The sequence below is a fragment of the Aspergillus candidus genome, assembly GCF_002847045.1.
Source record: "Aspergillus candidus strain CBS 102.13 unplaced genomic scaffold BDW47scaffold_13, whole genome shotgun sequence".
In the NCBI taxonomy this organism is placed as follows: domain Eukaryota; kingdom Fungi; phylum Ascomycota; class Eurotiomycetes; order Eurotiales; family Aspergillaceae; genus Aspergillus; species Aspergillus candidus.
Window position 1 is genome coordinate 244,899 of NW_020194018.1, and position 18,825 is coordinate 263,723.

Consider the following 18,825-nt stretch of genomic DNA (forward strand, 5'->3'; position numbering starts at 1 on the left):
AAGTTGACAATATTGTATCAGATTTATCCATATCGGGTATCTATACTATACTATATCTCATGAACAACGCCCATTTTAAACGCCATCACAAACACCATCCCAGCAACTCCTAACAAAAGCTCAACAACCATCTATGAGACTTCCAACTCAAGAACCAGAAACCTTCTCGCAAGAACAACAAAAAAGAGAAGAAAAAAAAAATATCACTGCTTCCCACTCTCCCCGCCCTCCGGCTTCAACACCCCACTATCCGCAATAGCCTTCTGAATCGCAACGGCATTCCGCTCAAGCTCCTCCCTGCGCTTCACGTCGGCTTCATCCTCGCCGAGTGTATCGAGTTTCCCAAAGAGCCATGTTTCTTTCATGGTGCGTGTTAGAGCGAGGATGTCTTCTGCGGCGCGGACCTGTTTGGTTTATTTAGTAGTTATTGGATAAAGTTGGCCAATGTATCAATTGACTCATGGGTAGGTATAATATAGAGGAGGCCTGTCTGTGGCGGCGTGTATTATATGTAGGCCATGGTACATACCAGCGCTGTGGACTCGACGTCGAGTTGGAAGGTCTCGATGGCGGTGGATGTGTGGCTTGTGTTTTCGGCCTGTCGGGGTCAGCTCATTAGATTGGAGGTTCTTGTATTTTCTCCATTTGTTTTGTGGAGAGGAATGGTGAGGTGTGTACTGTAGCTGTGGCCATGATGTTCTCGTATCGCTGGAGGAGTTGGGAGATGCTGGTGTTGATGCGGTCTGCGATTGTCAGTTTTTCTGTGCTTAGGTGGATCGTGTATTGAGGGAAACAAATTATACTGACTGTGCAACGCTTTGGATGAAGGCTGGGACTCCATCTTGACTTTGATGTCTTCTGCCTGTCTGGATGTTACTGGTGAAATGATGCGCATGATACTATTGACTGATCGATCGTGAAGGCGGGGTGCCGGGCGGCGGGTGTTATTGCCTGCAGTATCGTTGTCGATCATTTTTAGGGATTCCCTACACTATAATACTAGGCACATATGACAAGAAGCAGAAATGAATAATCTAATTAAGTCGGTTGTCATTCCTATCTGAGTAATGGTATCATATTCACTGGATTCCCATCCAAAGTCCCATAGCTGTCCATCCTTGGCGCTGCTGATATGGTGCCTGCCACACTTCTGTACAATAACAGCAACGACTAACGGACGTATTTTGACTATTCTCGGTGGTTAGTAGCGTACCTTGACAAGCCGCATCGAATCACTTACCATGAATCTCTTGTGGAAATCCGATCGTAGCAGATCCTACATGGAACAGTCAGTGCCATCCTCAATAGACAGTATCGCCCACATACGTTAACAAACTCCTTGCCTCGCTTGTCCTCCGTACCCCGGGCTTGGTTCTTGAACACCACGTCGTCGTCCCACCTGCGCTTCATGTTGAATTCTTGAGCATTGAGCAAGGGGTTGCCCCGGGCGATATCGACTTCGCGTTTCTCCTCTTCCTCGACCGCACGTTCGCGCTCTTCCTTCTCTTTCTGCTCGAGCCTCTCCTTCTTGATCTTTTCCAGTTCCCGCATCAGCTCGGCCGATTCGTCTTCGTCGTCGTCACTACCAAAAGTCAGCATCTCCAGATACCCCTTCGAACGCAGGAGACGGACCTCTCTTCGTCACTGCTTTCCTCTTCAGATCCATCTGAATCGGCGTCTATATCGCGCGACTCTTCTAATATTCGCCGTCGCTTCGCCTCCGGATCTTCCTCTATTCCCGCAGCATCGCCGCCGGGCGGTGCATCTTCTAGCTGGCGCTTAGGGGTTCCGTTGTCGATAGCAGGCGCATCAACGGGGACACCGTTCTTCTTCGCGAAATGAGTCGCCTCGGCCTGGAGAAGCTCTGCGCGCAGATCTCGTGTCTGGCTCTCGCTTTCGTTTCCCTGGCCTTGTTGACTTGGTACGGTCAGAGTGGAGTCGCGTCGTCGGACTGTCGGCACTTACCGGGTCTTCAGGTGCGTGTAGGCGGGGAGAAGGCGCTGGTGGTAGGCTGGGCCGCGGAGAGCCTCTTTCCCTTGGGCCTGTTTCTCGTTAATGGCTGGTTATAATGGAGAACGGACGGAGTGTGTACCGGGTCGAATGTGGGCCTATGGGCTGTGAGATTGTTAGCACACCAACTCGAAAGATATAGGCTCCTTCAAGTGGTTATACCTGTAGTCATGGTGGGCGATCACTCTCAGTCTTTGGTTCTGATGGGGATTGTTTCTTGAACAAGAGCGATGAAGTGAAGCACGAAAGTCGGCCCTGATGAGATGAGTCAGCAGTATTACAGACCGCCTGGCGTTCCTGGGTATATGATTGGTCTGTGAATGGAACAAAGATCCTCCGGGCGTCCAGTGACGCAGCGGAACAATCCGCAGGATCAAATTTCCAGAAGAAAGTCCGCTTTTGAGACCCCGCTGGGGTCGAGTTCCCCTCCGCAATCATGAATAAAGAAGCACCGCTCTCGATTGCCGAGCGCGATTTTATCCTCAATGCGCTGCGCGAAGGCGTGAGACTGGATGGCCGGGAGGCTGACCAGCTCCGTCCTTTGAAAGTCTCGTTTGGGGAGGAATACGGGCATGTGAAAGTGCAGCTGGGTAAGACCAGGTGAGTTCCTCAAATCGGTTTATGGACAATTGTCTAGCTGTTTTTCTCTGTTTCTGATGGTGGTTCTACAGTCTCATTGTTCGCATCTCGTCGGAAGTAACGAAGCCGCACGATGACCGCCCCTTCGATGGCCTGTTCACCATCGCCCTGGAGTTGACTGCCATGGGCTCGCCTGCGTGGGACAATGGCCGGTAGGTTCTAGTGTCGTGGTATCCCTTCTACGTATTCTTCTGACGCGACCCTTCTACAGACAGGGAGATTTGGAGACCTACGTGACCAACACGCTCGATCGCGTGGTCCGTCATTCGAACGCTTTGGACACCGAGTCCCTCTGCATCATGAAAGGAGTCAGCTGCTGGAGTATCCGAGCTGACGTACACATTACCGACTACGATGGGAATCTTGTTGACGCTTCCTGTATCGGAATCATGGCCGGACTGCTACATTTCCGGCGTCCCGACGCCGTCGTCAAGGATGGACAGGTGATTGTGTACGGACTCGACGAGCGGGTACCGGTCGCTCTCAACATCACCCACAAGCCACTGGCTGTCACCTTCCACACTTTCGACGAAGGCAAGCTAGTCATCCTGGATGCGACCCGAAAGGAGGAACAGGCGTCCGAGGCGGACGTGGTGATTGGCCTTAACAACGCGGGCGATGTCTGCTTCGTGTCCAAGTTCTCGGGATCGCCTGTGGATGCTATGGTGTTTGTCAACAAGACCAACGTTGCCCTGGAGAAGGTCAAGGAGATCAACGGGGTCATCGACAAGGCGTTGCAGGCCGATCTGGCCAAGCGGGGCAAGGGTGGGCTCGCAGAACAATCGCGGGCGGAGAATGACCGGTAACGCTTCAAACCTCGATCAACTATTGAAACGACGAATCCGATTTTACTTTGGGCAGCATGTATTATAAACCAGCGATCAAAGGACCGTTTTGTCTGACACTTCCGTTTCAGAACAAAACACTTGTATCTTAAAGGAGAAGTAGGGAAGCCTGTCAGTCCCGACATATCCGCATAGACCTACTCCCAGCGACCGTAATCATTTCCCGTCATCCATAGATTAAAGAGCATACGAAGCGTATGCAACACCGTTGCGCCTGTCTCATGCTGATTCGATGGCTGTTCGGGACGGGGCCGATGACGCACATCCGTTACAGGTAGAGAGACGTCGACGAGTAGAGGTTACGCACCAGAAAGAAACAAAGCGTACTCCGTAGAACCTCCAGGACTCCAAGGGAGACAGTCAATCTGATAAAAAAGACGACCGAAAGAAAGCCCGGAGAAGCAGGTCTGAGGCAGATCGTAGGATATCACTGCTAATAATACCAACGCGACTAGTGGCCGCCGCTAAGCCTCTCGGGCCACTAGGGGAACTCTCTCACGCTCTCTCCATTCGCTCGTCTTTGTCCGCCGTCAACCTGCACCTTCGCCGACACTGCCAGGCTGATTCCTTTTTTTTTTTTTTTACTATTTCTCCTTCTTGGAATAAGCACAAGGACCTTACACCTCGATTCCCTATCCACTTTCGTGTCCATTCGTAATTCTCCGTCTCCTCCCCTCCTTGCGCCTCGTGCCTTTCCATTCCACGCCCTCCTTAACCCCCCTCCTCTCCCCTCTCCGATTCCGGTCGTTCGATCAATGCTCCAGGGGCACACCATCACAGTGACGGTGTCTGTCCACCTTCAACATCATGGCCAGCGGTAGGCCTCCCGGACATCATTCAGCCGCTGGCCGTGATGATGATCTGTTGGGGCTGGAGGAGTCCGCTCCCATTTACAACACAGGCCGCGGCCCCCCCGTTAACGATGAACACCTCTTGCGACGGTACGATATCGACGACTCCGACCACCTCCAACCGCGCCCCTCGGTGTCCTACGACAACTTCGTCGGCGGTCAGGTCCCGTCGCATACTGGTGTCCATCTGACGGCCGGGGCGCATGCCCCGTCTCAGGCGGGTTCGTTCGTCAGCGATCCGTATTCAGGCAACGACATGTCTCGAACCTATTCGCAGACCTCCGGACTGGACAACTACAGGCGCTATTCAGTCGACGACTATGGAGACGACCGGTCGATGCACGACTACTACATGGATGATGGGGACGACCGCTTGGCCGATCACCGCGTGCGGCAGGCCAAGGAGCGGAACAGTATCCTTGGTCTAGGAGGCGGGCTGATGGGGAGGGCCAAAAGCATGCTGGGCATGGGCCCCGAATACTCGGAGATGGACCTTCCCCTGACGGAACATGGTGCCGGTGCCACACGGATCGACAGCGCTGAACCGGACGAGTCCGCTGCGGCCGGGGCGCCTAGGAAGACCAAAAAGCCCGGCTTCAAGTTCGGTTTTGGCCGGCGGAAGGTTGACCCCTCGACCCTGGGTCCTCGAAACATCGTCTTGAACAATCCTCCCGCCAACGCAGCCCACAAGTTCGTCAACAACCATGTGTCCACGGCCAAGTACAACGTCTTCACCTTCATCCCGAAGTTCTTGTTCGAACAGTTCTCCAAATATGCCAACTTGTTTTTCTTGTTTACCGCGGTCCTGCAGCAGATCCCGAATGTGTCGCCCACCAATCGATACACCACTATCGGCCCGCTCATCGTGGTGTTGCTGGTCTCTGCCATCAAGGAGTTGGTGGAGGATTACAAGCGGAGGTCGTCGGACAAGTCCCTGAACTACTCCAAGACGCAGGTCTTGAAGGGCTCGGCCTTCCACGAGACGAAGTGGGTCGATGTGTCGGTCGGGGACATCATTCGCGTCGAGTCCGAACAACCGTTCCCGGCCGACATGGTGCTCTTGGCCTCCTCGGAGCCGGAGGGCTTATGCTACATCGAAACCGCTAACTTGGATGGAGAGACCAACCTGAAGATCAAGCAGGCGATCCCCGAGACGGCTCACCTCGTCAGCCAAGCGGACCTCAGCAGGTTGAGTGGTCGGATCCGGTCCGAACAGCCCAACAGCAGTCTCTACACCTACGAAGCGACCCTGACCATGCACGCCGGAGGCGGCGAGAAGGAACTGCCCTTAGCGCCGGACCAGCTTCTCCTTCGAGGAGCGACACTGCGGAACACGCCGTGGGTGCACGGGATCGTGGTCTTCACCGGTCATGAAACCAAACTGATGCGCAATGCCACGGCGACGCCGATCAAGCGGACGGCGGTGGAGCGCATGGTCAACATCCAGATTCTGATGCTGGTCAGCATCCTGCTCGCCCTCAGCGTGATTAGCTCTGTCGGCGACCTGATCATCCGTCAGACGCAGCAGGATAAGCTGGTTTACTTGGACTACGGCAACACGCACCCGGTGAAGCAATTCGTTCTGGATATCTTCACTTACTGGGTCCTGTACTCCAACCTGGTGCCCATTTCGCTCTTTGTCACGATCGAGATCGTCAAATATGCCCAGGCGTTCCTGATCAACTCCGATCTCGACATCTACTACGACAAGACGGACACTCCCGCCACCTGTCGGACGTCATCGTTGGTCGAAGAGCTCGGTCAGATCGAGTACATCTTTTCCGACAAGACGGGCACCCTGACTTGCAACATGATGGAGTTCAAGCAATGCACAATCGCTGGCATTCAATACGGTGAAGATGTTCCGGAGGACCGACGGGCCACGGTGGAAGACGGAGTTGAAGTCGGCGTTCACCCCTTCAAACAGCTCCAGGAGAACCTCAAATCCCATCCGTCATCCGGGGCCATCCATCATTTCCTCACCTTACTTGCCACTTGCCACACAGTCATTCCCGAAAAGTCGGACAAGGACCCCGACGTGATCAAATATCAGGCGGCGTCTCCCGACGAAGGTGCCCTGGTCGACGGTGCTGCCACGCTGGGATATCGCTTCACGAACCGTAGACCCCGGTCTGTGATTTTCAAGGCCGATGGACAGGAATATGAATACGAACTGCTCGCGGTGTGCGAGTTCAACTCGACGAGGAAGCGGATGTCGACCATTTTCAGGTGTCCCGATGGGAAGATCCGCATCTACACCAAGGGCGCGGACACGGTCATCCTCGAACGTCTGAACCCACACAACCCTATCGTCGAGGCGACGCTACAACATTTGGAAGAGTATGCATCGGACGGCCTTCGGACGTTGTGTCTGGCGATGCGCGAAATTTCAGAGGACGAGTTCCAACAATGGTACCAAATATTCGACAAGGCGGCCACCACCGTCAGCGGAAACCGTCAGGATGAGCTGGACAAGGCTTCCGAGCTCATTGAGAAGGACTTCTTCCTTCTGGGAGCAACGGCGATTGAGGACAAACTGCAGGATGGTGTTCCTGACACAATCCACACCCTCCAGACTGCGGGTATCAAGGTCTGGGTGTTGACCGGTGATCGACAGGAAACGGCCATCAACATTGGCATGTCCTGCAAGCTCATCTCGGAAGACATGACATTGTTGATCGTGAACGAGGATACCGCTCAAGATACACGGGATAACATCCAGAAGAAGATGCAGGCCGTCCAGAGCCAAAGTGCTGCTGGTGAAGCCGAACCGTTGGCCCTCGTCATCGACGGTCGATCCCTGACTTTCGCCCTGGAAAAGGACATGGAGAAACTGTTCTTGGATTTGGCTGTCATGTGCAAGGCTGTGATCTGTTGGTAAGCTTATCATTTTCGTCCTCTTCCCTCTTTTGAGTTACGTGCAAGGCCATGCCAACTAACGTTCTACCAGTCGTGTCTCCCCGCTTCAAAAAGCTCTGGTCGTGAAGCTTGTCAAGCGCCATCTGAAGTCCCTTCTCTTAGCTATTGGCGACGGGGCTAACGACGTTTCCATGATCCAAGCCGCTCATGTTGGTGTTGGTATCAGCGGTGTCGAAGGCCTCCAAGCCGCCCGGTCTGCAGATGTTGCCATCGCACAGTTCCGCTTCCTTCGCAAGCTGCTCCTTGTCCATGGTGCTTGGAGCTATCACCGGATCAGTCGAGTTATCTTGTATTCCTTCTACAAGAACATTGCGCTCTACATGACGCAGTTTTGGGTGGGTGGACCGTATTTCCTCAAACGCCCCTCCAATGCTAACAGGCGTGACAGTATTCGTTCCAAAATGCGTTCTCCGGTGAAGTTATCTACGAATCCTGGACACTCTCCTTCTATAACGTCTTCTTCACGGTGCTTCCGCCGTTTGCGATGGGCATCTGTGATCAGTTCATCTCCGCCCGACTCTTGGATCGGTATCCCCAGCTGTACCAGCTTGGGCAAAAGGGCGTGTTCTTCAAACGGCACAGTTTCTGGTCGTGGATCCTCAACGGCTTCTACCACTCCCTGATCCTCTACATCTTCTCGCAGCTGATCTTCCTTTACGATCTCCCGCAAGCGGATGGCAGAACAGCGGGCCACTGGGTCTGGGGCTCGGCCCTGTACACCGCGGTCCTGGCCACGGTGCTCGGCAAGGCAGCGCTGATCACGAACATTTGGACCAAGTACACGTTCATTGCTATCCCCGGCTCGATGGTCATCTGGTTGGTTTTCTTGCCGGCCTACGGGTACGCAGCGCCGGCGATTGGCTTCTCCGAAGAATACTACGGCACCGTCCCGCGGATATTCACCTCCCCGATCTTCTACCTCATGGCGGTGGTGCTCCCCTGCCTGTGCCTCATGCGCGACTACGCCTGGAAGTACGCCAAGCGCATGTACTACCCGCAGCACTACCACCACGTGCAGGAGATCCAGAAGTACAACGTCCAGGACTACCGGCCGCGGATGGAGCAGTTCCAAAAGGCCATCCGCAAGGTGCGGCAGGTGCAGCGCATGCGCAAACAGCGCGGCTACGCGTTCAGCCAGGCCGACGAGGGCGGGCAGATGCGCGTGGTCAACGCGTACGATACGACGCGGGGACGTGGTAGATATGGTGAAATGACGAGTTCGAGGGCTCTCGTATAATGATTGGTTTATTGTTATTGATCTTGATTTCTGTTTTTCCTCTCACACCGCTTACTATTTACTTTCTTGTCCTTTTTATTTTTCTGTCCATCTGCTGATTGAAGCTGTATTGTGTGTGCATTTCAGGCGGATCTTGTATTGATTTTTTGGTTCCATATCATTATCCTTCTTCTTATTTTCTTATTATACTATCTTATCTTTTTCTCTTTCTTACTCGTGATCATCTTAGCTATGGTTGATGTTGTCATTTTAACTACGGTCAATATTGAAACCGGTGGTATCAATCAAGATACCACCGTTTTATGCTGTCGAAAAAGGCGTGACTTCAGTGGGTGGAGTGCGGTTGACGAGTGTATACTACAATTAGAATATGAGGACCTGTGAACGTGACGCCGAATATGACAACTCTGAGGCTGTTTACGGCCGCAGTTCCATTCTGGACCACTGCTCTTCGCCCGCTGAGCTAAACCCAACCTCGACCACATCAAGTGTTCCCTCTACTTCAGCCTTACGGAAAATGGCGCAATATGGCTTCCTTCGCAGCCAGATTTAGTCTCTAATGTCAGCTGGTCTAGTCAGGCAGTACAGAAAATTCTACTTGTTTTGCTCCGAGACAGATCAAACTACGAACAGATATCACATCTAGTCAATTAAGAACTACATCATAACAAATCCCACTTCTAGCTAGATAATCAAACAAACAATAGCTCCCTTTGTTTTCCCAAAACCGGTTAGGCTGGAGATGCAATGTACTGTCCAACAGACCTACTTTACGAAGATAAACTGCCTTGTCACGCATCCTCTCCAAACTGCAGAGTTAGGGCTAGACACCTCTTTCACAGGGCCAAATAAAACATTATCTTGATTTAACCCAAACGATCGTTTCAAACGGCCGTTTCAAACGGCACGTAAAGAACTAGTCGGCGCAACCTGCCGTCACTATGAGTTCAGCAAGTTGATTCAAGAGAAGCCTCATCTAGGCCGAACGTGTCCTCGTGTACGAGTACTTGAAGGATGACTTTTTGGGTCTCGTTAGAAGGGCAATATCTATGCGAGCACGGAGGGAGATTCTCAGGGATAGTTTGCTGGGGATTGCGGAGTTGCATAATAGGGATGTTGTTCATCTAGGTAATCAAATATGTCTCCAAAGTTATCACCAACGCGAGTTCTGATTGGCATTAGACATCAAACCGGATAACATCATGGTCGACTGTACCTCCGACGGCCACAATATCTCCATCAACCGGGTCCAACTCATCGATCTCGAAAACGCAGCTCACCTTCCAAAAGGCCGATGTATCAAGGGTATGCTAGCAGAAAAGGACAACTGGCGCAGTTCCGAAGCGCATATCAAGGGCGAGCTGAATAAACCGACGGATGTATTTTCCTTCAGTATTGTTGTACGTTGTTTCTTTCTCTTCGTCACAAAAACAAGACATCTACTAGCCCAGTGGGAAACTGTATTCACGTCGTCCTCGGACGCGTTATCCTCGGGCCTGATGAGGATTTCAAGAAGCATTATGCGGAAGGCGCTCTGCCTCTTTTTATCCGTCTACAGAGACAGTTTTCGTATTTCGGGGATCAGGAAGGAGTTAGCGGCTTGGTGGGGCATCTCGCGAATGGTGAGATAGGGTGCGAGGCTGTGCAGATGCTGTGCAATGAGAGGTTAAAAGAGCACATCCCATACAGACCTTTTGCCGAGTGGCCCGAAGTTACAGATCCGGCATTCGAGGATCTTATCAGTGGACTGGCGAACCTTGATCCGGCGAAACGGCTTACGGCGCGTCAGGCGTTGGGGCATCCATGGTTAGCAGATATCTGAGAGTATTCATATATATTCAAGTACAGGTGTGGAAGATAAGAAAATGCGAGTATAAGAACATTGTGGATTCGAGTCCAGGTCGATGTACAGCAGCTTAAGGAACAGCTGAAGGAATCGAACCGTTTTGGGAATCAGAATAGCTTCACAGTGTGTATAGATACAGATAGATATATAGTGGGTAGTTATAGACAAGTATATACGACACCACAATAGTACCTCACAGCGTAAATAAAAAAATATATCCTCACCTCGAACACCTCTCCCCCGCCAACCTCCACCCCACTCCCAACCCTTCCATAACCAACCTCTCCCTCTCCTCCCACGTCTCCCCGCTACCCTCCAGATCAACAATCGCCCCCTGCCCAGTCGTAGTCGGGTACTGACGCACCCCGCTAGAATCAAACCGCCAGCCATGTGCTTTCTTCGCGTACCGTCGCAGGTCCCGCTCAAATGTTGTGTCGCCTGTCCAGCCTAGCACGGCGCACCCGACTGTTCGCCACGGCGAGATGATGATGTCGACACGGCGGTGGATGTTGGGGTTGCGTTTGCGGCGTTGGCGTTGGCATTCCTCTTTGTCGGGGTTCTTATCGTCGTCGTTGTGATGGTCGTCGTCGAAGTGCGGGTCCTGCCACACGACGAGAGCCTTGTCGAGGTGGTCGAAATGGGAAGAAGAGGTTAAGCCGTCGCCGTGGGGCACAGGACGGGGTTGCTGATCGCGAGATGACGCCATCGTGTGCAGCGCAAGGGTATGCGTGATCCAGCCTTCTGCTTCGAGGCTAGCGACGACGTCGACGACGAGGTCCTGCGTTGTGGACTCGTCGGGATGGCTAAGGATGATATCCACATCGCCACTGGATTCCTTGCCTCGGCGATAACCGCCCACGACGATGCATTCGACGCCGCGGGCGTCATTTTCGGGGCTGCCTTCGGCGGATGGGCGTACGCGGTTGGCGTGTTGGCGGACCGTATGTGCGATTTCTTCGCTTTCAGTACGCGGGATGCCCGTTAGGAGCTCGTCGAAGAATTTCACGCCGATCTGCTGCACGCGGGACAGCGAGTCCCAGCCGTGTTCGACGATGTCGTCGAGGTCGCGCCATCCGCGCTTGTAGTAGAAGTCGCGGGCGGTTTTGGGCCCGACGCCCCAGATCTGGTTGAATGTGTGGAGGTCGCGCAGGGCTGGGTCCGTGGTGAGGGCGTCGGCTGCGGAGAGCGTGCCGTGTTCGCTTTGCTGGAACTCAGCGAAGAGGTGCGCGATCTTGGCCTCGCAGCCTGGGAGAGCTAGGATCTCTGAGCCCCTGCGGAAGCTGTACGGGTAGGCGGCTATGGCGGCGATGGACGTGCTGTAGGCGCGGACGCCGATCTCGTCGAGGGTTAGCTCGCGGATTGTGCGGATTTTGAGCAGCTGCGAGATGAACCGCTCGTTGGGCGGGTGGAGGGGCGCTGAGCGTAGGCATGCGTACATCACGCGCTCTTTGACCCAGGAGGGTGCGGGAGGGAGCGGTACGGCTTCCTCGTTCTCGGAGGTGGTCTGGCGGTATAGTTTGGGAGGGGGACGCTGCGACGATGGACTCGTGTCCATTGGGCGTCTGCCTGGAGGGGTTGAGACAATGGTGCCCGCTTTGGAAGCATCTTCTTTGGCTCTTTGCAGGATGCCCTTCACTGCGTTGACCGGGTCGGCGGGCTTCGCGCCCGGACGCTTAACCTTGACAGCTTGGTACACGACGAACGAGTCCACGGGGACCAACCGGCGCTCCTCCACGCAGCGGTTCAACCATTCGAGCTTTACGACTCGGAGACCATCGGCTCCCGATTCCGGACTGGAGTTTGACAACGGCGCTGGTCGCTTCAAATGACGGCCCGAATCATGGCGACTCCCCACACCGTCCGCTTCATCCTCCGTCTCCGTGCTGAGGTCAATGACCTCATCGGGCGCACGATCCTCGACTCGCGCACGCCCACCCTCCTCAACACGCCTCCGCTTCACAGCCGGATAATCTCGTGCCAGCCCAGCGGGCTCCTCCGTCCAGAGCCCCCGCGACCTCAATTCCAGCGCAGCGCGCTTCTTCTGGCTGATATTGCCGAGGAAGAGCTGCGCCTCGGCGACATTGTAGGTTAGCTGGGCGCCGCGCTGGGTGAGGTGCTCTTCGACTTCGTGAAGCTCATCCAAGCTGAGATGTGTTGGAAGGACGAATATTGGGGGACAGGATGAGAAGTCTGCGCTGTCTAGATCGTCGGGGTGGGTTTCGGTGGACATGGTAAGGGATTTGCCGCCATTGCAAGGGTTGGGGGAGGGCCCTGTTTGAAGATTCAGGTCAATTGGCGGAAATGAGAGTTCATTTTGGAGCAACATATAGGGAAGAAGTAAGAAAGCATGGTATATTCTTGGGTAAAAGCAGTGAGATCGTAAATGTATAGAACGAAGGGAGGGAAGAAGAAAGAAAATGAAGTCATCATTGTCGATCGTTTGGCTGGTTGAGATATTTCTTGGCACGCCCACTTCAGGTTCAATCAAAGAACCGACTGCCAGATCCGGGATATCAAATCCGAAGTATGCATTGGGCAAATTGAGACCATGGTGGGAAATGTACTTTGAATAAAAAGCTTGAGAAAAGAGGATCGATGCGCTATCCCCCATTTAGATCAATCTAGTTGTACAGTATATAAGAAAACACACGGGTATAACGGACAACCGCCAGACAGATGATTGGGAATGAAGCCTCCCTTCATCATCGCCTGTGTGTGTCCATGAGGTGAAATTATATGAAGGCAAAAAAACAGAGAAATGCAAATTGTCTGTCCTGACAGACCCCTACATCCCCACAAAGGCCATAGAGTTACAAATAGATGGCATGGCTCCAGGGAGGACAGCCCGACGCTAATTAAGTCCGAGACAAGACCACTATGACTTGATCAACCAGCCCACCGCGCCGCCAATGGCGATCACCATGATAGTAGTCAGGATCCATGCGCCCGCGCGGTCACCCGTGTTGATCGGATCCAGCTTGTTGGGATCGTCGTCTTTGCCCGAGTCGATTTGGTGTTCTTCCGCATCGGGGTTCGTGTCGATGGTGTTGGGGCTCTGGGACTCCATGATCATCAAGTTGGACGTGACCGCGCCCAGAGCGGCCATTTGGACTTCGAGGCCTTCGATGCCATCCCAGTTGGGCTGGTACCATCGGCTCCCGCAGAGGTTCTCCGACTTTCCGGAGCATTGTTTTCCCACGGCGACGACGGTGCCCTGGAGCTTGGGGATGATCTGCTCGGCGGTCTTGGGAGCGAGGATTGCCGTGAACGCCAGCCACATGGCTAGGTAGCCCTTGAAGCCGAGTTGATTTCGGTCACAGGTCATGATGGGTTCGCAGGCGACTTCGGACAGGATGTTGCCACCAAACTTTTGCGGGAAAAAGGTCTTCAGGGTGGACCCGAGCAGCCCGTCGACCCGCTTCTCCCACTTCGCATCGCCGTTGGTCTAGAGATGAGGTTAGCCGAGGGAACATTTTCCCGAGACTGCGGGGACGGGGGAGCACTGACGTAGTTGTACATGAACACCGCGCCGGTGAGGTAGGCACCGTAGTTGTAAGTCCACTGCGTCCGGCCGGCGTCTTTACAATTGGCCTCGTTCGAGGTCGAGTCCGCCACGAACCAGGTCTTCTCATTGATCAGAGGCGTTGTCACGGACCAGTCCCAGATCTTGTCGGCCCAGTCGGCGTACGTGTCGTTCTTGGTGAACCGGGCTAGTCGCGCAGACAGCTCGAAGAGCCCGCCGTTGGAGACCGAGTTCTTCATCGTGTATCCAGCCTGGTAGGGCCAGATCTGCCATCGAATTCCCCCATCGCAGGTGGTCTTGTCCCATCGGCCTACTTGCATGTTGAAAACGGCCCGAGCCAGCGACGTCCATGACGGCTTGCCGTCGATCCCCGGAAGCCCGGTCTCCGAAGCCGTGATGGCGGCCAATCCGAAGAACATTTGATCATCGTTACCCTAATCACCTCGATGAGCGTCCAAATCTTCCTACGGCGACAACGGGGGCAATGCTTACCAGCCATTGACTGTAGTTGGAGGAGAAATAATCGTGATTCTCCCCGGACTGGAACATTAAGTCGTGGGAGACGACCTTGTTGTATGAATCATCCTTGGAGGCGTGCCAGTATTGAATCAAGGTCATGAACATGCTCCCAGCAATATACCAAGTGTCAGTGAGTTTCCCAGGAATCCCTTCCGTCTGGTTGTCTTTGTAAAACTGCATCATGGGGTCGGCGATGGCCGTGCCGGCCTTCGTTAACGAATCTAACCAACATGGAATCTTAGCATCCCTGCCGGAATCCCTCGCCAGAGAGACGGGTGTGGCTAAATGATACCTTTACTGTTCACCTCGATGGTGATATCTGCCAGGGCCGCCTGCGCTTGCAACAGCAGCAGCGCGGCCCTGCAGAGGCGTCGCAGCCCCAAACCGCGCATTCCCCCTGCTTTTCTTGTATGACCGCGTTTCGTCAAGAGATATCGGTCGGTCGGTCCGGAAGGGCGTAGATAGATCGTAAACAATGTTCCAGTCGATGGAAGCGAAATCGGCGCCCGGACTGCGGGGAGGGGGGGGGGGCAAACCAAAGATCACCAAAGAAGAGGAAACAACGGCTAGAACGTATTCTGGGAAGGGGGGAAGAGATGAAAGGGGGATAGGGATCACAGTTTGGGAAGTAAATTGAAGTGACAATTACCGGCGAAAAGCCAAGCGGCCAAGGAGAACGCCAAGGCCTAGATCCAATCTGCTATTCGTTCTAGGGAGGGTCAAAGGGGGGCAAATTTGATTCGAATTGGTTTAGTCGGTCGTGGAAGAAACGACAATTCGCCAAGGACGGTCCCAATGGTCGCTGCCTGTTCCAAATTTATCTCCAGTCCCTTGATTATGTATGAGGAATGACAGGTCCAAAGGTAGAAGAAGAAGAGAGATGAATTATGAACCATCGTCACCTGGAGACTTGGGTCAACACCACAACGACATTCTTCTTCGAATTGCCCCGCATTCCTACCAGGATTCGTTCCCTAAGGATTTATACTGGGTAATCCTGCTGCATCCGGGTATCCCAGTCGTGAGCCCGTCCGCAGCCTAATCATCCTTCGTGGTGCATTTTCATCCTGCTGACGCCGATCCATCCGTATTGCCGGTTTTGTCTCTGGAGTGTTATTGGTGGACTGTCATTGCCTGCCATCCTTTGTGTTTTGATTTGTTGTTTTCTTTTCTTCACTAGTTAGTGTGGTTAATTAGCTCTGATTCTTCCTTTGATTGAGCATCTTGAGACGAGTCCGAAAGTGTTTCTTGACGAAGCGGGGAGAAATCCAGAAATCCAGAAATTCAGGAAATCCAGCGTGGGTCTTGGCTGACTCAATCACATGATCTGCTTTATAGATCCGATCGATCATCTACAGTCGATCAACACCCTGGACAGTGGACAGTGGACAGTGTAAGACTAGACCGAATTCAAACCGGTCAGATTCTGTCCTCTGAGACATCGATACATCTGCTGTACTGAATTACAGCCAACTCATCAGTTGGTCACGCCAACAAATCTCCAGTGTACAACTGCATTGTCTCACGGTGTGATGTCACACTCTCGGACGATCCGGATACACGCAGTATGCTAAAATCAGGTCATTCAAGTTGATTTCATTCTGTAGTACAGATTATATGCTGCTAACATTGTATATAATTCCCATTCACGGGCGGATACTACTAACATACAATGGGATACCAAGCCCAGTCCAATTATGTACTATACACCGTTGATCTTTCCTCCACGCGAAGCGCCAGCACCTAGAGGCCCTAGTCTATCCAAGATAGATCGATCGTAGGATGGAACGTCTGGTCATCTTCTTCCACCCACTGTACCATCCACCACCGTTAGCTTATTCTATACACCTCCCATTGAAAAAAGAAGGAACTGAAGGGGGAAAACTAACATGCTCCATATTCTTCTTGATCGGGAACGGGGGCTTCTCTTCCTTGGTCAGACGAGGCCAGTAGCGAAGTTTCCGCTGCTTCTTGCGCAGGATGAACGTGACCCGTTTGCTAGAGTCGTTGCTCCGTTTCGAATTGTCCACGTCGACCTCCTCCCAGAACTCGATCTTGTACAGGTGGTCCTTCTCGGCGGAGGAGCTGTCGCGGGTGTGGAATCTGATGGTGAGTTTCATGGGTTCCAGGTGGAATTTGGGGGCGCCGGCGGTGTTTTCTGGGAGGTTGAAGACGATCGCGACGATGTTCGCGTCGCTCCTTGTGACGGAGGAGCGCTGTGTCCAGAGGGCTGGATGGGGATGGGTTAGCTGGGGATATGTTTGTGGGGGGAAGATGGACACAATCCACCAGTTAAAAAATGACATACCTTGCATTTTGGAGAGTATATAAACTGTTGATTATCGGAGAAAGGATTGGTGTGAGAAGGACAATGCCTGTGGGTAATGGTGAAGAGGTCTTATAAGAAGCTCCAGGCTAGCTAGTCAACTTGACGTCACCACTAGATTAGAGACCCAGATACACACACCAAGGCATCATATCGCCACAGCGTCAGCCCATCATATACACAGGGTCAGAGTCTGCTTAGCTTAGTTCACTGCATAGGGTGGATTGTATAATGAGGACGCGTAGCACGTTGGATATAGTTGCATGTCCATCTCTATTGTATTCAGCTTCAATATATGGCGTTTCAACGTCTGATTCAAAGCTACTGGCTATTAATGTACGGAATTAAGTATGAAATTATAAAGTATTGAGTAGACCCGATTAAGTAGTTGGCGATAACTGGACAGCCTGTGGAAGAATGCTTGGGCAGAGGCGCCAGAAGATATACAGGATAGAAAAGCTCAAAAGACGAGATCAGTTTCTGATGTAAGTAAAAGTAGACAACGTCTACACAGTAACAGTTGAAATGTTAATCACATAATGTAGGGATCAACAGAATAATTGTAATTCACCTTGAATACTATATATTCTTTAACAGACTACGCCTAGGATTAAAATAACTGCTTGGCATGCAACCCAGTATTTTCTCGGACTGTTTAGGAACTCTATTGATCTCACGGAGTTACTTTTCGTAGCATGGCAATGAGGATCTCCCCTGGCACTGTTGTATTAACATGGTCTATCTGATCCTACCTATGTTGTATGATAATTGAATATCCTCACCAGGTTCCACGAAAGGTATACCTTTCCGCTTACTATGTCCATAGACAAAGAATATTTACTCTATCTATTAGTATATTTCAGACCAATTGATCTCAGAGGATAGACAGATGCATACGAAACATGACTTGACCGCATAAAGTCAAGTTCTAGGACTGATTTTCAAGAAATAATAATAGCAACCCTCAGTTCACCACCATTTTCTACGCTATAATTGTGCGCAGCATGCTAGTCGTACCCTAAACCCAGATAAGCCAATACAAGCAGGCGAACAGCAGTATAACACGTCTACTTGCCTCGGTACCTTGAAGATCAACCTGTCGAAAATTCTTCTAGAACCATGCTAATAGGCTGGATAAACATCTTAATCACAAATGCCGTCCACCCCTGCTACCCAGGAATATGGTAAGATACCTAACAGGATAGGACCCACTCTCGACCTACTAGGCCATCACCAATACGGCAGCGGTGAATCGGTGAATCCTGGGTAGATTAGATAGCGGGATTTGCATAAATTGCTTGTTGGCTTGTTATGAACCTGGTAGGGTTGTGAAAGAGACGAGAGAAATATTGAGGGAGGATCATCATCGTTTGCTTAGTTGATTGGGGAGACCTAGGGACAGCTACTTGGTATCTAAATAGTATAGTATCTGATGTATCTGTTGGCATAACTGTGTGCATGCCGAGTTAGGCATAAAAATCTAAAGTGATGTTGAAGATGACATGGTCGTTGAAGAAACTAAATATCAATCACAAGTTCTGCTACCATTACCAACAAAGTGAATCTCTAGAATTCTCAACGTAATCATTGATTCATCAGGTTTCCCTGCTGGTGTCTGTCTTGACCTCGGCGGTGGTGATCAGTAAGTTCCGATAACCTAGGGGCTAGTTTTACCTAAGAGCATGGTCAAACCCTTCAGAGCCTGTTGACATATAAGCAGATTCTTCATGAATATCGCACGAAGTTCGGGATAGCCAAGAAGATAGGTCGAGATCCACAGTCCAAAATCACAAATCATGACCAGGCACAAATAAAAAAATAGGGTAGGTCAATAGGGTTTTGCCTTGGCACCCGGCTACGTTCGAATCTCCGCCGCATCCCGCCTGGGTCAGGGTTCTCTGATTGACTTGGCGGGCCGCTTCATGGAAATAACTCGGCATCAACAGACAGAGAACACTTATGCTCTGGCTTGTAGCCTGGGTCCGCTTGGTAGGGGGATAGGAGCATAATTCAGGATTCCGGACTGACCACTCCATGGATAGCCGTATCCGGTGGTCCGAGATTCAAGAAAATGTGGGATTGGATTCTGACCCTGGTCCCGGCTTAATTT

General features: G+C 52.2%; 6 protein-coding genes across 6 annotated transcripts; 2 read left to right on the top strand and 4 right to left on the bottom strand.

The window, feature by feature from the left end:
• Window positions 1–203: 203 nt before the first annotated feature.
• On the bottom strand, window positions 204–2,182 carry BDW47DRAFT_124487 (Cwf15/Cwc15 cell cycle control protein-domain-containing protein; the record flags this gene model as incomplete). Its single annotated transcript, XM_024816265.1, has 10 exons — window positions 204–404; window positions 530–598; window positions 679–743; window positions 1,176–1,188; window positions 1,241–1,276; window positions 1,327–1,582; window positions 1,633–1,917; window positions 1,966–2,042; window positions 2,093–2,115; window positions 2,173–2,182. The coding sequence occupies 10 exons, from the start codon at window positions 2,180–2,182 to the stop codon at window positions 204–206; spliced, it is 1,035 nt and encodes a 344-aa protein (XP_024673507.1).
• A 229-nt stretch (window positions 2,183–2,411) lies between these two features.
• Window positions 2,412–3,604, top strand: BDW47DRAFT_103138 (exosome non-catalytic core subunit RRP45). The gene is made up of 3 exons (XM_024812007.1): window positions 2,412–2,610; window positions 2,682–2,801; window positions 2,861–3,604. The coding sequence occupies exons 1-3, from the start codon at window positions 2,447–2,449 to the stop codon at window positions 3,453–3,455; spliced, it is 879 nt and encodes a 292-aa protein (XP_024673508.1). The 5' UTR covers window positions 2,412–2,446; the 3' UTR covers window positions 3,456–3,604.
• A 472-nt stretch (window positions 3,605–4,076) lies between these two features.
• BDW47DRAFT_103139 (aminophospholipid-translocating P4-type ATPase DRS2) lies at window positions 4,077–8,971 on the top strand. The gene is made up of 3 exons (XM_024812008.1): window positions 4,077–7,222; window positions 7,296–7,599; window positions 7,653–8,971. Exons 1-3 carry the CDS (start codon window positions 4,302–4,304, stop codon window positions 8,499–8,501), a joined length of 4,074 nt encoding a protein of 1,357 aa, XP_024673509.1. The 5' UTR covers window positions 4,077–4,301; the 3' UTR covers window positions 8,502–8,971.
• A 1,596-nt stretch (window positions 8,972–10,567) lies between these two features.
• On the bottom strand, window positions 10,568–12,577 carry BDW47DRAFT_124490 (type-X family DNA polymerase; the record flags this gene model as incomplete). Its single annotated transcript, XM_024816266.1, has 1 exon — window positions 10,568–12,577. The coding sequence occupies one exon, from the start codon at window positions 12,575–12,577 to the stop codon at window positions 10,568–10,570; it is 2,010 nt and encodes a 669-aa protein (XP_024673510.1).
• A 645-nt stretch (window positions 12,578–13,222) lies between these two features.
• Window positions 13,223–14,572, bottom strand: BDW47DRAFT_116564 (glycoside hydrolase family 76 protein; the record flags this gene model as incomplete). Its single annotated transcript, XM_024814951.1, has 3 exons — window positions 13,223–13,792; window positions 13,855–14,304; window positions 14,363–14,572. The coding sequence occupies 3 exons, from the start codon at window positions 14,570–14,572 to the stop codon at window positions 13,223–13,225; spliced, it is 1,230 nt and encodes a 409-aa protein (XP_024673511.1).
• A 1,418-nt stretch (window positions 14,573–15,990) lies between these two features.
• Window positions 15,991–16,756, bottom strand: BDW47DRAFT_103143 (uncharacterized protein; the record flags this gene model as incomplete). Its single annotated transcript, XM_024812009.1, has 2 exons — window positions 16,698–16,756; window positions 15,991–16,619 (listed from the first exon to the last, which is right to left on the bottom strand). Coding segments are annotated over exons 1-2 (397 nt in total), but the record flags the coding sequence as incomplete, so codon positions are not given.
• Window positions 16,757–18,825: the final 2,069 nt, after the last annotated feature.